We start from the raw sequence: 15,920 nt of genomic DNA, 5'->3' as shown, positions 1-15,920 counted from the left end.
TATCATCTACGGCAGTTTAGCTAAGCTTGTATGTTGCTAGCTGAAGAGCCTTTGTGTCCTCAGGAGATGTTGAATCTTAATGAATCATTGACAAAATGAGCATGAAAAGGTACTGTATTTATCACATTTCATGCCTAGTTTGGTTTTCTGGATTCAAGCCTGTATTTAAACGATATTATTTATGAAAGAGATTTCCTGAATCAAAATTTGACTTGCCTTCACCATATTAATGCACTCGCTTCAGCTTAAATTTTTCCAGTCCTCTCAAAATATATGTTGTGCTTAAAAAGGTTTGTTCTGCTTTATATTATCCGTCTTGTAAATTTGTACAGTTTAGCTTAATTTTGACAGACCTTAGTTACCAGTAAGTTTAGTATGGAAACTATGGAAATAGTTGTAAACTGATTGTTCTGATGAGGGCTTTAGTATTCAGATAGTGAAGGGAAAACTGTCTTACGTATGTGGTTTATTTGATGTTTTGAATAATAGCTTTAGCTATTTTAGTTTGAAAATATGAGTCATTTTGAAGCATAATTGTATTATGGTGTTTATTTTGTTACTTTTGTTCCCCTTTCCGCTATCTTTAGAGTAAATAGTTCATGATATTTATCTTACGTCACTAAACTTATATGATACCAAAAACTTACTAAATACAAGATAGTAAACTTACATGAGCCAGCAATGTGCCCTTGTGGACAAAAAGGCCAGCAGGTCTCCTAAGGTCCATGAAAAAGAACATGGCCAGCAGGTCAAGAGAGGTCATCCTCCCCCTCTACTCTGCCCTGGTGAGGCCACATCTGCAGTACTGTGTCCAGTTCTGGGCTCCCCGCTTCAAGAAAGACGGGGAACTACTGGAGAGAGTCCAGCAGAGGGCTACAAAGATGATCAAGGGAATGGAGCACCACTCTTATGAGGAAAGGCTGAGTGACCATGGTCTGTTTAGCCTGGAGCAGACTGAGAGGGGATCTTATCAATGCTTATAAATATCTAAAGGGTGGGTGTCAGGAGGATGGGGCCAGATGACAGAACAGAGGGCAGTGGGCACAAACTGGAATACACAAAATTCCATCTGAACAAGAGGCAAAACTTCATTACTTTAAGGGTGCCAGAGCACTGGAACAGGCCGCCCAGATTGGTTGTGGCGTCTCCTTCTCTGGAGATAATTCAAAACCCACCTGGATGTGTTCCTGTCCAACCTGCTCTAGGTGACCCTGCTCTGACAGGGGGGTTGGATGGTCCCTGAAGGTCCCTTCCAATCCTTACCAATCTTTGATTCTGTGATAATAGCTCTTTAACGAGCAGCAAGACAAAGATCTTCAGTCAAAGTTCCACGTTTCCTTCACTATAGCTCTTCCATGTGACATGCCTTTGTCTAAAGATTTTTAGGGTAAAATACAATACTATGTCAATGCATATTCGTTTATAATTGCTGAGATCAACATATAAGAATACACAGTGAAATCAGTAGGAATGTATGTGGTACTGAAGAAACTATTTTTTCATAGTGCTTGGCAGAAGTTTTAATTATAATGATCAAATGATCATCCTTGTATTACTGCCTAATAGATGAAAAAATAAAGAAAAAATTAGTTTGTCATTATTAATTTCCTTTCGCAGAACGCACCCATGAGCCTACATTTAAAACGTTACTTCTTCAGTATCAAAGGGACTACACTACTCATTTGTATTTCTTGTGCTGAGGGTATAAAACCAGAGCCACCTCTGCCAGGAATCAGCTCCTCGTAGATTATACTATTTATAATAGTAAGTCAGACCCTGAAAAATTGGGTTGTCACCCAAGACTGAGCAAATGCTTGAACAGGAAAGAGATGTTATTTTGCTGACAACTGAGATTCCTTGAAATGCTTTATATTTTTAAATCCCACCCTTCTTTATTTCCTACATAGAGTTGATAGAGAAGACCTAATTAATGATTAGGATTACCTGTTATTTTTGTGTTCCTTGTCGAGAAGACTAGGGGTGTACAGCCCCCCCCATCTACTATTTTAGTCCATCTGCACATTGTGCCTATATCATCAGTAGCATTTAACGTATCTAAACAAAATCAATTACTGTAAGAAAGGACTTCGGTACATCTTTCATCTCTGTTTAATCTTTTTTCTGATTTATATTGTTTCTTCTGCTTATTTTTTTCAGTTTCTTTAATCGCTCTCTCTCTTTACATCAGTGCAGAAAGGGAAACGTGATTGCACTTCAGGAGGCTCTGAGCACTGGACACCCAAATAATAGATATTTGAATGATCTGCAGTTCAGATCAGCTGTTGCTCACGTACATATGTCATATACATAACAAGAATTGATTTAGATACCAACAGACAGGCTGCTACATAATACTTTAAATTACAGTGCAGAAATGAATAATGCTGCCAGTCTTTCTCATTGTTGTTTTCCATAGTGGAAACAACAGAACACTATCACCCACTGCCCTGCCTGTTGAGGAGATGGCTCAGACTCTGCAAGATCTGATTACTTACTTCCAGCTTCCCGAAGAAAACCTGGAACATGAAGATAAGCAAAGCAAGCTTCGGTCACTCAAAAACAGACAAGATCTATTTAAAGAAGAGGTACAGAGAGTGGAATTGTTACATTATTTTTATTTTAATTGTATCGTGTCACAAACATAGAGAAGAACCTAAACATTATCATGCATGCATATGATTTATAACGTAAAGTTCCGTAGCTTTTATGTATATAAAAAATAGACTGTAATGCCATATGATAATTTGCTGTGAAAAATTTTTTGCTTCCACGCTTGTCATGAGCTGCAAGCTCTCATAAAATTTGGTCTTAATACTTCTGAGAATCTTTAAATAGCTGTCATTTTTAAAAGAAACAATTGTGACAAGAAATTTCTTTTCTCTCAGTGAAGTTACACATTCTGGATACGCCAAATGAATAATAAAACTGTCAATAATAGTAATTAATATACGTTAATTCTAATGTCTTTCTGTCAGGAAAACAGAAAGGAACTGTTTAGAAACTGGGAGAATGCTAATTTTAGAGAAGGATATGTATGACATAATTGCTGAATTACTCCTCCCTGAAAGTGAAATTATTACACTTCTGTATAAATAGGAAATATATTTTAAAATGTTTTTAGGCATGTTTGGATTGCTTGCAGGTTTTCAATACCATTTTAGTCTCCAGTCAAACTGAAGTTAAAAATCTATTCTAGTATTTGAACTTGTTTGTTTTACAGATTTTTTTATTGGATAGTAAAATGTCCACCTTATTTAATCAACAAAAATTCCTTTTATATAAATTTAAAGCATTTGGGTTTTTTCCTATGTAAGGAAGATTTTATGTAAAAAAGAGTCTGCTCACAAAAATTATAAAAGCTTTTATTGTCAGTTTTGTTTATTCCTGACTTTTTACAATACTTAGCTGAACAAGGAATAGTATAGAATCATTCTTTAAAATGGAAAATCAAATTCAAATCTTGTAAGCACATTAGTTTGGGTTTTTTTAATCTAAGATGATGCAACTTTTAAATGTGTACAGGAAAAAAATCTTTTAAAAGGACAACAAATGCTTTTTCATGTACAGCTCACTTTCCTTTGTGTCATATGCATTTAGGGAATGCTGGCACTAGTTTTGAATTGCATTGATCGCTTAAATGACTACAACAGCGCAGCTCATTTTGCAGGAGTTGCAAGAGAAGAACATGGTACAGCATGGAAAGAAATTTTGAATCTTCTTTACAAATTGTTAGGTAAGTTCTTCAATAATCTACTAATGTAAAGAACAAGGTTACGTATTCTTTGTATTCTGCTTGCTGCTTCACCAGCAAAGAATACTTCGTGTGTTATTCATTTGGTCATGTAAATTACAGAATTTGTTCCACATACTGATATTTATTACAGAGAACATAATTGAGCAGAAAAATAAATCTCAACTAGGCAAAAGATTGGTGCAGCATGCCAATTGCGTATCTTTTTTTTTTTTTTTTTTAATTTAAATGTATCTGTTGTATGGAAATAGGTGTGAATTATTATTTTAAAAATTAGAAAAACTGGAAACCAGTCTTTATATATGAAGCTAAGAGAAGCCTTAAAGTAATAGAACTTGTAGTTCTACTGAATCCATGTTTGTCAGTTGAGGCTTAGATTTAGATGATAATAAAAATAATTACATAAAACAAAAATTAAAATATTTTTTCAATTCTAATGCCATGTTTTCTAGAGCGAACAGCTTCTGTGTTGTAGGGCCGACATTATAGTGTAGGAGAATTATGTATATGTGTATTTTCTTTAAATCACTAATTTGATATTTGAGTCGCATGATTCCTTGTATGTGAGAATCTTGTCTTCTAATGGAGTTTAAATTCATTCTAATTTCCTTACAAAGAAAGTTAGTCCTGAGCCATAGTAAAATACACAATTCTAGAGCTAGGACTAGAATAAAACAAACCGGGGGAGTGCTTCAAAGCACGAGGTTATTCGCATGGCACAGGCATGCAGATGCTTCTGGTGAAATTTTCCCATTGCTTCAGAAAGCAATGAGATACCATTGCCTGCATTTTACTACAGTCTTACGAGTTTACAAAGTAAGGTGAAAAAAACCTCTTTAGTGCTTTGTAGGCCTTTTCAGGTTTTGTCTTGATTTTCTTCTGCAGGTACATCTTGAACACACTTGTTCTGATGTAATAAATATTTAAGTTAATGCTTCATAATAGAAATCCTTGACAATTGTATACAAAAGATTTTTTTTTTATGTTTGTCTATGATCAGTAACAACTTCTGGAAGAAAAAAAATCAATATTGCTTGAAATACTGGAATGCTGATGAACTTTCAAAGTGCAGTCAAATAATATTGTGTTCTGCACTGCTGAAGACTAAAATCTATCCATTCTATAACATGTTTTAATCAGAAAGTAGAGCTAAAGGGTAGTACGCTCAGCCTTCACTTGAGCTTAAACTTCTGCATATGATCTTCCCACTCATTGCTAAGAAGATATAGAAAAAGAAGCATTTCAGCCTCTTCATGATGACAGTGCTTGACTTTTGCACCAAACAAGGGTGGTGGATAATTTCTGTTAAAAATTAATAATAAAATAAAACATAAATGTATTTTTTGATGAAATTCATGTTTATCCAGTAGACCCTTGTCAACTTCAAAAACTACATGCTCTTTAGAAGTTATGTCAGTTGCTGATAGTCTAATTAGTGAAACTCTTAATTCTTTATTACTGTAACATATGTGTATTTAGGGTTTGTCGGTTTATTATTTTGTGAAGTTGTTATAAGAATTGTGTTAAAATATATATGATTAACATTGGTGATTTAATAAGGAAATCTCTTGTTATAAAATTATGCCTTGTGGGTTTTTTCCAGCTGCTCTCATTCGTGGCAACAGAAACAATTGTACTCAGTTTTCCAGTAACCTCGATTGGCTAATAAGTAAACTGGACAGATTAGAATCTTCCTCAGGTGAGACTCACTTTTATCAGAGTAAATTAACTATCAATACACCATACACAGCTGTCTTACATTGTAAATGTCAGAGCAGTTTTCTGTGAAAATGACATGCCTTAGAAAACAAATACACTGCATTTTTTTTTTTTAATTGAGCAAAGTATTACATTCAAGCAGACGTTTTTGTGGCATTTTTTGGTTCCATACATTTGTGCAATACCACATCCAATCAGTGTTGAATGTGACTTTGGTGAATTAATGAACTAGTTCAGACAGTAGCAAGACTATTGTCCCCTTGCTATTGAATAATGCCAGAGTTGTTTGTGGGCACAAGTACAAGTGACGTATATATAGAGACAAGGTTTTTTTACACTATGAGCTGTTCAACAAAATACCAAAATACTGTACAGTGCTCCCTACTATAAAACCTTTATCTCTCTCATTGAAAAGAAGCTAAACTTGCATTTTTCTCAAGTGGTTTTAAAACTGTAGCAAAACCCCCAGAAATTAACAGCTTCATAATGAACTTTTGTCTAATGCAGTTCATATCATAGTCATATCAACACTCTTCAAAAAGTTTTCATTCTCTTTTTAGGCTGGAGAAAATACAGCATTTCTTAAGATGCTCTGTTATTTACTGAGCTTTTAGATTGTGTTCAGTTGCACAAATGATTTAATGACATTGTTCCTGTGGCCTTCATACAGGTATTTTGGAAGTGTTGCACTGCATCTTGATTGAAAGCCCAGAAGCTTTAAATATAATAGCTGAGGAGCACATCAAATCCATTATTTCATTGTTGGATAAACACGGGCGCAATTACAAGGTATGTTTGGAAAAACTAAGGATGTATTGATAATCTCACAAAGGTTTGTGGAAAAAACCCAGATAAATGTCTATATGGAAATACGTGATTCTAGTACCTTTAAAGGAATAACCTCAAAATACATCTGTAAAATTGCTTTGTTGAGATTAAAAAAATGTATAATGTGTGATTACTTTGCAGTTTCAAATACAGCAAATATTTATGACAAGCAAATAGTTACAAAATATCGATAACCAGTCAGAATTTTGGATTTGTTGAGAAAATGGAGCATTCTGGTGGTTGTAAGCACGCGGACAGAGTAGCTTGTTTTGTGATGCGGGGCTCTGCAGAAACAGTGAAGTACCATTGTTGTATCTGCAGAAAGGCAGAACTAAATCCTGTAAAGTCATTCCTAACTTAAGCAATAGTAATAGTAACAGTAACAGAAAAGAACAAAATAAAATGAGAAATTGGAAAAATAATCCAAATATCTGAAAACACAGGTGTTCAGAAGAAAGAAAAAACCCTGGGTTACACCAGAAGAAATAATGGTGGAAATTAATTTAGACATCAATGTGCAATTTATTATGACAGAAGAAAGTGAACACAGTTTCTGGCTGCGATCAGGATGACATCTCAACACAGAGGAGGATATAGTTTTATGTGTGATTTTCTGATGTGAGTTTCCTTCCTCAATTAAAATTTTATTTGAAAGACTGATAACCTAGAGGAAGAACAAAGTTGTAGTGAGCTGAAATTACCGATTTACAGGAGAAGGTAATACGGAGAACCTAACCAGCTACAGATATGGAAAAGAAGTATTTTTGAGTATGGTTAGGGAGTATGAACTGATATAAGCAGGCATAAAAAACCCAGTTGAAATTACAGCGGTAAATTTAGCTTACTGTTTTTAGCTGTTATCAAGATTATTGTGCTGTGCCAGTCACCAGCAACGAGAACCTTTCAGCTGGGGCATTTTAACGTAGACCTCATAGTAGGAACTTAAAGCAGCAGAGGAAAATGTTGTGTACAGAAGAATTAGACTGGGTAACAAATTTGTGTATTTCCATTTGTAATGTCTTTGACACTAAACATCACTAAGTAATGAAGTAGTGTGAAATAATGAATTTATTTGTTACTCTGGAAAAAGTATCTCTGATTCTCCTGCTAGATTAGAAATTCTGTTGTGATTTAGGAAATAAGAAACAGTAATATTATTAACCAAGATAGTCTTGGAAATTATTGATTTGTAGGATTTTTTAAATGAAAAGCCTTGTGTCAGAAATATGGTCAGCGAGTGCATAGAGGTTATTTAAAGAGTTTATATATAAATTCTGTCTTACTGATAGTCATTAATCTCGTTAGACACTTTACAGCTGAGTACTGGTCAGAGCTTCTGTGCTTATTTAGGTTACTACCCCTGTCCTTCTGCTAGAGGTTTCTGCCCAATAACAGAGGTGGTAGAAAGGAAAATGCATGGGCTAGGACATGGCAAAGTTCAAAATATATTAGCTTAAACTGCTGTTGAGGGTGGTTTTGTGCTAATCCACTGGGCAGAGAACGGGAGTACTTTAAATAAGTGTTCTGTTATGCTGCTCCTTGTGTTGTACAACAGTTTCCAAAATGATAAGAGTGTGAAGATGGTTCTTTGTCTTGGAGGTGGTCTGTAAGAGTTTAGACCATTTGGGCTTGTTGCTGAATTATTGCTTGTCAGGGCTCAAGTGCCTCTTTAAGCTTCTTTTTTTGCAAAAGTGTTCAGCTTTGTCCCTCCGCATTAAATGCTACGTTACTGTGTTCTCTCTTGCAAACCCTTTTGGTCCAGTAACCTGTGGGGTAATTACGTCAATCTCTTTCAATTTCCAGACCGTGACCAAAAAAAAAAGATAGCTGAAATTTTAGAATCAGATCTTTCTGAAATTCTGTTTTGCTTTTTAGTGAATTCTTTAGAATGTTTTTCATTTTAATAATAAATGGATTACTTCTCATATTGAAAACATGCTTTCGGAACAGATTCATAAGCAGTCTGAAAATTTGCAGTTGACAATTGTCTACTAATTTTGCTCAGAAAGTTTTTTGTGCTGTAGTAAATTTCTCCAATAATTTCATTTTACATTTCAAATTTTTATATGAGACTTAATTTTAAAAATTGTAAACAGCTGACACACAGCTGTTCCAGCTTTGCTTTTCTAATCAAAATGAGACTAAGAAATCTCAATGGAAGGTTTTTGAGGCATTTTGCAAACCCTGTGTTCTGAATTTGTGTTCCATGAATGTTTGCTATCCTCTTTCAGTAGTACAGACTACACTCAATCCATATATGTGAAAATTATTTAGGAAAAAATAATGATAATGTATGTTATATTCCTTCTTTTAGGTCTATTCTGAATGTAAATTAAGCTAACAACTGAATAATAGTATATGCAGTTGCCTTTACTGAACTTTCTTCTGATTTTTTTTTTTTTAAGGTTCTCGATGTGCTTTGTTCTCTCTGTGTCTGCAATGGAGTTGCAGTTCGTGCCAATCAAAATTTGATTTGTGACAATCTACTGCCTAGAAGAGACTTACTCTTGCAAACACGTTTGATTAATGATGTGACAAGGTATAGTGTCATGTTTTATTGTTATATTCAAAAAAAATGGAACTTACAGGTCTTCAATAATTAATTGAAGAAAATACTGTAACCTAAAGAGAAGTTCCACAACTTTCAATATTGAAACACACACATTAGGACATGTTTATGTATTAGCTTCTGAAAAAAACATTGTTACTAACAATGCAGCAATTGTAATGGGAACTGCTCAAATAGAAATTGCTAATTAATAGTAAATCTGTTTTGAAATGGAAAGATGAAAGTTGTTTCTCATCCAAAACAGAGCATGACTTTACCTAATAATTATTACAGAGTATGTAAACCTATACTGTAAAGTACTTGGGTATTTTAAGAGGGATTTGATTTCCTGGCAAACTCACTCCTTTTTTTTTGATTTTTAGAAAATGATCTTCTTATTGCTTTTTTGAGTATAAGTTTTTTCAAAGCACGGAACCTGTACCTTAGAAGGTGATTCTACAGCAGCTTTATAAAATCATAAAATGAATCACTGTTTGAATATTATAAGCAAAATGTGGATATCTACACTCTTATCATATTTGCAAAGTGAATTTGACTATTATGCAGCAATATATTTCATGCATTGCATTTGTTTTTACACTAACTTGCTTACATTTTCTTTCTTAGCATAAGGCCAAACATATTTTTGGGTGTTGCTGAGGGCTCTGCACAGTACAAGAAGTGGTACTTTGAGTTAATAATTGACCAGGTTGATCCATTCTTGACGGCAGAACCTACCCATTTACGAGTTGGATGGGCCTCTACTTCAGGTTATGCCCCCTATCCTGGAGGTGGAGAAGGATGGGGAGGCAATGGTGTTGGTGATGACTTGTACTCTTATGGTTTTGATGGCCTTCATCTGTGGTCTGGTAGGTACATTTTTCACTTCCACTTATTCTTACACTTAGGAGTTACCTACCTTTACCTACGGTACCTGTGTGTATATAGCATGCTATTTTATAGTGAGCTAACATTCAGAACTCCAGGATGCCGTGAAATTATTTAGAATTTCCGATCAGACTTCTTGTGTGAGATTTTAGGCAATAATGAATTATACCAATTAGGCTTTTTAGCAGATAGCTTCTATTTTCATGATTTTTGATCAAAAATGGCATTTTCCAGATTTAGATCAGTACTGAATCAAGTCTACCTGTTCAAAATCAATGGATGTATTGATCTCAGACAAATTCATTGTATATGGATCTGCATTTGCATTATTCTTTCACTTTGTATCTACAGTTGAAGGAAAATGACATTATTATCCTCACACCTATTGATAGATTTAATAAATCGAATTTAAATTTTGATAAATAGTTTCATAAAAGACAATTTTGGCAATTTGAAATAAGAATTGCTACACTATTACCAACTTCAGTTGGATTTAGACCATGAATTTCTGTGGTTTATTGTCAAACTGAAATCCTGTAGTTGCTAAATTTGGGGAAAAAAAATAGACCTTATTTCAGTCCTTATGTTTACAGTCTTTATTTATGAAGTAGCACATTATGTTTCCTTCTAAATCTCTGTTGCATACACTAAATGAGGGTTATTTTTTTAGCTTGTTCAGTTTGTGATGTGTGCGTTTTTTACTTTACAATATTCAAGGCATGTAGGCAAAATCATTAACTTCCCCATATTTCTTGGTGCCTTGAAATGCCATATACAGCTAAGTACTCTTTAATTGCTCAGAAAAAAATAGCGTGGGGCCATGCAATTAAAAGGTGTGTTTTAAATACTGTGTACATAAATACGCTGAGTTTGATTTTTATAGCCTTAATTCTAACGTTCCCTAATTTGGTTGTGTTTGCCTTTTCAATTATATTAGCATTGTTCTAGCGTAGGATTTTGTGTATAAAATATATGTGTGTGTGTGCACACTTAATTCAATATTTTTTTTCAGGACTGTATTGGGCCTGGCTGAGATGGAGTTAATTTTCTCCATAGCAGCCCTCATAGTGCTGTGCTTTGTATTGGTAGCTAGAAAGGTGTGATAACACACCAGTGTTTTGGCTACTGCTGAGCAGTGCTCGCACAGCACCAAGGCTGTCTCTCCAATGTTCCCCCCTCACCAGTAGGCTGGGAGCTGGTCAAGATCATGGGAAGGGACACAGCCAGGATAGCTGACCAAACTGACCAAAGGGATATTCCATACCATATGACATCTGCTCAGCAATAAAAGCTAAGAGAAAGGAGGAGGAGTTGGGACATTATTACGATATTTGTCTTCCGGAGCAACTGCCATGTGTACTGAAGCTCAGCTTCCTGGGAAGTGGATGGGCATTGCCTGCTGATGGGAAGTAGAGAACAAATCTTTCGTGTTCCTTTGCTTCCACATGTGGCCTTTGCTTTTGCTTTATGAAACTGCCTTTATCTTGACCCACAAGGTTTTTTTGCATCTTATTTTCTCCCCCACCCCTCCTTCTGCTGAGTGGGGGAGTGATAGAGCAGCTTGGTGAGCGTTCAGCCAAGGTCAACCATCACAAGCACTACTGAGCAATTCCCAAATGACAGAACTAATGATTTTGGGGAGTAGGCTGGGAGACATCTGTAACATACTCCATTAGAAATGGCTGAATAGATCATTAATACAAAATTAAACACTAATTGAACCTCAGAAATACAGTGCTGGAAAGCCTCTTAAGTCTCATGTCCTGCAGTAAGGGAAAATTCAAAGTACTTAAACTGTCCTGAACAGTTGACTTGACTTGTTCTTAAGAAGTTCCAAAAACAGTAATTTGGAATAGTGCTAAACTGCTTAATTAGACTCGCTTTACAGTTAAAATACGTTTCCAAGGGAATTGTTTTGAAAGGGATTTTCAAGAGATATTCCTTGGCTAAAAATATACTCAGATACTGAAGTGCAATTGAAAAACTACAGTGTGTGTAGTTAGATTACTTCAGATATATTATCTCTGGTGAATTGTTATTGTCCTGTGCCTGGTTGTAAGGTTCCACCTTCCCAGGTAGGGAAAATGAAGCTCCCTCTGTTGAGTGTATGACTGTAGTTGATAAAGAAAACGTGGTCCACTAAATTCTTGATCTATTTTTTGATAACTCAGTATACCATTCTGCCTCTTTATACTGTAAACTTAGATATTAGTCATAATCATATCTCCAGTAGAATTTTAGAGTCATAGAATGGTTTGGGTTGGAAGGGACCTTTAAAGATCATATCGTTCAACCCCCCTGCCATGGGCAGGTACATATTTCACTAGACCAGGCTGCTCAAAGCCCTGTCCAACCTGACATTGAACACTTTCAATGACAGGGCATCCGCAATTTCTCTGCAGAACATGTTCCAGTGACTCACCACTGAATACTCATAGATATGTGAATCTGGTATTTCACAATAAAAAAAAAAAAAAGGATATGTCCATGTTAGCTTTATAAAGAGGGCATCATTTACTGTGCCTTAGTACACTTGGATCAGGTTACAGCGTGAACGGGCATGATTTCAACTGAGCACGTTCTGTCTTGTGAACAATGTCAGAGGTCTCAAGTGATTTGCTCAGTTCCTGGACTTTTCTGCCACATATCAATTTGAAGAATGTTGACTCCCTGTCTGTCTCTAAAAGCAGAACTGTTCATAAAACAGATGAAGGCAGGATCATGTCTTTGTGACTACAGACAAAAAACTTGATATGGTTTTGAGGAAATAATGTCATTGTTAAACCTATGTGAGTCTGCCTAAAACTTCTGATTACTTAATACCTTCATCCCAGGTCGAGTACCCAGAGCTGTAGCATCTGTCAATCAGCATTTATTAGCATCTGATGATGTGGTTAGCTGCTGCTTGGATTTAGGTGTACCCAGCATTTCGTTCCGCATTAATGGACAGCCTGTACAAGGAATGTTTGAGAACTTCAGTACAGAAGGGTTTTTCTTTCCTGTTGTAAGCTTATCAGCAGGTGTAAAGTAAGTACAACTTTTAATGTTAACCGTTGTTTTCTTCACTGTCTTGTCACACAAAATACTGTCCAAATTCATGCGTGATTTGTTCCATTTTGTTGTTTCAGTTCTGCCCAACCGGCAGCTGGGAGGGAGGGAGGCAGGCATGAAAGTACTGATTTGTTTAGTGATGATTTCTCTTAAGGGCAAAATGTGAGCCTGTTTGCCATTTGACCAAGTCACAGTTTCTGAAAATTATTATTTTATGGATATTTGGTGACCTGGGGGAAATTAATTTTGTCTCATACCAATTATCAGTGAAAAAAAAAAGCACATTAGAAACACAGCACCGCATTTGGCACTAATTAATATTCTCACTGGCTTTCTCAGCAGGTAGTAAAAAACCTAAATCATCATGAAAACTGATACTATATTCACAGTAGGAAACACAAAGAATTGATGAGAAGTTTTGGAATCTCATTACTAATGTTGCCCATTTCTTACCTGTTTTGTAGCTAAAATACAGAGATTTGAACTTACTGTTTTCAAGCTTCTATTGTTACCTTACCTTTAATTAATTCAGAAAATCTTCTGCAAATGTCACTCTACTTAAGTGGCAAAAATACTTGTGTTAACATTAGACACATTAATATTAATGTTAACATTAAAAATCTGACAAAACAACAAAAGACTAGCTCTAGCACTGTTGTAACTTGGCCAATTTCTGTTCAGTTCATCTTAGAGCATCTTTATTGCTGGTATGGGCAGGCAACAATTTTAGGAAGGGAAGACATGAAGATAATTAAGGAGAATTCTTCAGTAAGAAAAGTTCCTGTCTTTTGTAGACTGAGCATGATTTCTGCATAAAGTATGGATAAGTTATGAAAATTTTTCACTATGAAAAAAGGCTAACAGTCCAGATGTCAATATCTGTCAGAAACTGACAGACTTGGAAGAAATAATCAGGAGCAGAGTAAGAGATTGTGGTGAAGGTGAGAAAAAGATGCAGAGGGCTGGCTTTTATTTAAAGGATAGTTTTTCTTATACACGGTAGGTTTTGAGAAATGAAGGTTTGGTATGGCCAGAATAGACATTGTGTAGCTTTCGTAAGTGAAAGAAAGCTCAGGTTATAAATGGTTCATACATTTAGCAATTAAGAAAGAAAAAAATATTTTTTTCCTCTGGGGTGAAGTAAATCAGATAACTAGTTGTCTGTGGGCTTTTCCTTCTATGATCAATACATAGGTACTTTGAGCATCACATGCTCAAAAGAACCTCCCAGGTGAGAATACCAACATAAACCAAACATAATAAAGGAGGCCTGGGAAGGGCCTAAAAATAAATTTTCATTTATTCTCTGGGAGTGACCCTACAAGAGCTTTTGAAAATGCTCATTATTTTTTTCTGTAAGAAATCTGCCTGAACTTCTTTATTTTTTTCATTCTTATTTGATGATGTTTGAGCATTTTGTGAGAGCATATTCCCTTGTAGTTAATAGTAGCTGATTGCAATAGCACGTTATGTCATCTTCAGTGTCTGTTAATATCAGAAAAATGTTATTACATGGGAATCCTGAGTTCATGAGTGGAGGAGTGTGTTCTGCACTGAGCACAAACTCTTACGTTTCTACTTCTTTTGTGGCTTATCTGCTTTTCCTCTGCTTATGACTTTCTCAGTCTCTGATTCTGGGTCTGCTTTATCATTCCGTCATCAGTTTTTCCTCTCTAAACCCTTGTCAGCACCTGTATTGTATGTATAATCAAGGAATTTAAACAGCAACTCTGTATTGAGCATTAATTTTCTTTTCTTCTATTTTTCTTTTCTTCTATTCAGATTTATTCATCCTGTTCTTAAAATGTGTGTAAATGCAGAGATGAAGAAATGAAATATGAGATTAACTCTAAATGAGCCATCCAACTTAACTTACTTTTAGGGAAGTTAGGGGTCTGGATGTGTTAACATGAAAAGTCAACATCTTAAAAGTAAAAGCCTGGTGCTTTTAGTAATTAAACATGAGGTACATTAAATACTGTTATCACAGAGATCTTGTTTTTCTCAGACAGCCATTATAATAAGCAAAAGACTATTTGGCATAGTCTTGTCATTCAGGCTATGAAAACTTAAGTATAGCTGCTAGCAAATTGCTAGAATGGTAGGTGCAGTTGCCTGTGTACAGCCCAACTCCAAAAGGAGAAGTAATTAACCTAAATCTGTTTAACTATTTCCAGCTGTCTTTTAGGAGTTATATTGCTTTATACTTGATTTTCAGGAGGGTTCTTTTTAAGGTTAAACTCAGACAAATTAAAACAAGTTCTTCAAATCAAAAAATCTGAACATTTCTTTTAAAATGAGGCAAAAAGCCACAGCTTCATGGCGTGTTCAGGTTTTTAAAAGAGAGTGTGCAGCTTTAGGAGCATATAGCCTGTGTGGAGGTTTAGATACCGCAGTGAAGGGCAGGGAGGAGACAGGCCTTGAAAGGAATCAGAACATCATAAAGATCAGGTGAGATTGAATGGTTTGCAAGAACTCAGAAAAACTGACCAAATTGGCAGGAAGCAAGGACCTATTTACTGGGGTGTGGTAGGCAAAGGAAGAATTGCATGAGTTTTTCATTTTGATTCTTTCTTTGACTTTTGTCTATTTAGGAAGTTAGACTTCTAGGTCTTAAAATAAAATTGACCTCCTTTTTATTTTTAAAGTATTTTGATCTGTGTGGGGGCTTGCCATAGAGAGAGGTCTGAGCTCAAAAGTTGTCATCTCAAATATTTAGCTGCCTTGGGATCATTCAAATATTTTAAATAGTATATTTTTAAAATGAAATTAGAAAGTTCAAGCTTAATAAAAGTAATCAATAATCATATATTTTTGAGGACATTGAACTGTTTCAGATATTTGTGACTTGTGCTTATGTATATCCTGTTCGAGAAAACTTGTGTGTCTTAATTTTTCTCCTCTTTTAATATTATTAATGTATCTTACTTTCAATGAAATATATTGATCTGATAGTTCAGTGTTTCTAGACATGTAAATAAAAAGTGGTATGGGCTCTTTCTGGTGACCCCATCAGAACAAATGTATGGGCTGTTTCTTGGAAATAACAATTGTTTTCAATTTTCTGTGGTTGTTTACCTCTAGACATTTACTTACATGAGGACCAAAGTATGAAGTCAGATATTTTTTGTCTTT

General features: G+C 35.2%; 1 protein-coding gene across 7 annotated transcripts in view; it reads left to right on the top strand.

Annotated features, from left to right (window-relative positions):
* The window catches only part of RYR3 (ryanodine receptor 3), a 237,272-nt gene that overhangs the window by 85,050 nt on the left and 136,302 nt on the right, over window positions 1-15,920 (top strand). For all 7 annotated transcript variants that reach the window (XM_074584986.1, XM_074584985.1, XM_074584984.1 and 4 more), the window contains exons 13-19: window positions 2,417-2,585; window positions 3,598-3,733; window positions 5,355-5,450; window positions 6,141-6,259; window positions 8,704-8,837; window positions 9,474-9,715; window positions 12,569-12,761. In XM_074584986.1, the coding sequence (XP_074441087.1) occupies window positions 2,417-2,585; window positions 3,598-3,733; window positions 5,355-5,450; window positions 6,141-6,259; window positions 8,704-8,837; window positions 9,474-9,715; window positions 12,569-12,761 (1,089 nt within the window). The remainder of the gene's footprint in view (window positions 1-2,416; window positions 2,586-3,597; window positions 3,734-5,354; window positions 5,451-6,140; window positions 6,260-8,703; window positions 8,838-9,473; window positions 9,716-12,568; window positions 12,762-15,920) is intronic.

Source organism: Larus michahellis, chromosome 4 (assembly GCF_964199755.1).
Source record: "Larus michahellis chromosome 4, bLarMic1.1, whole genome shotgun sequence".
NCBI classification, from domain to species: Eukaryota; Metazoa; Chordata; class Aves; order Charadriiformes; family Laridae; genus Larus; species Larus michahellis.
This window is presented reverse-complemented; position numbering and strand designations above follow the sequence as displayed.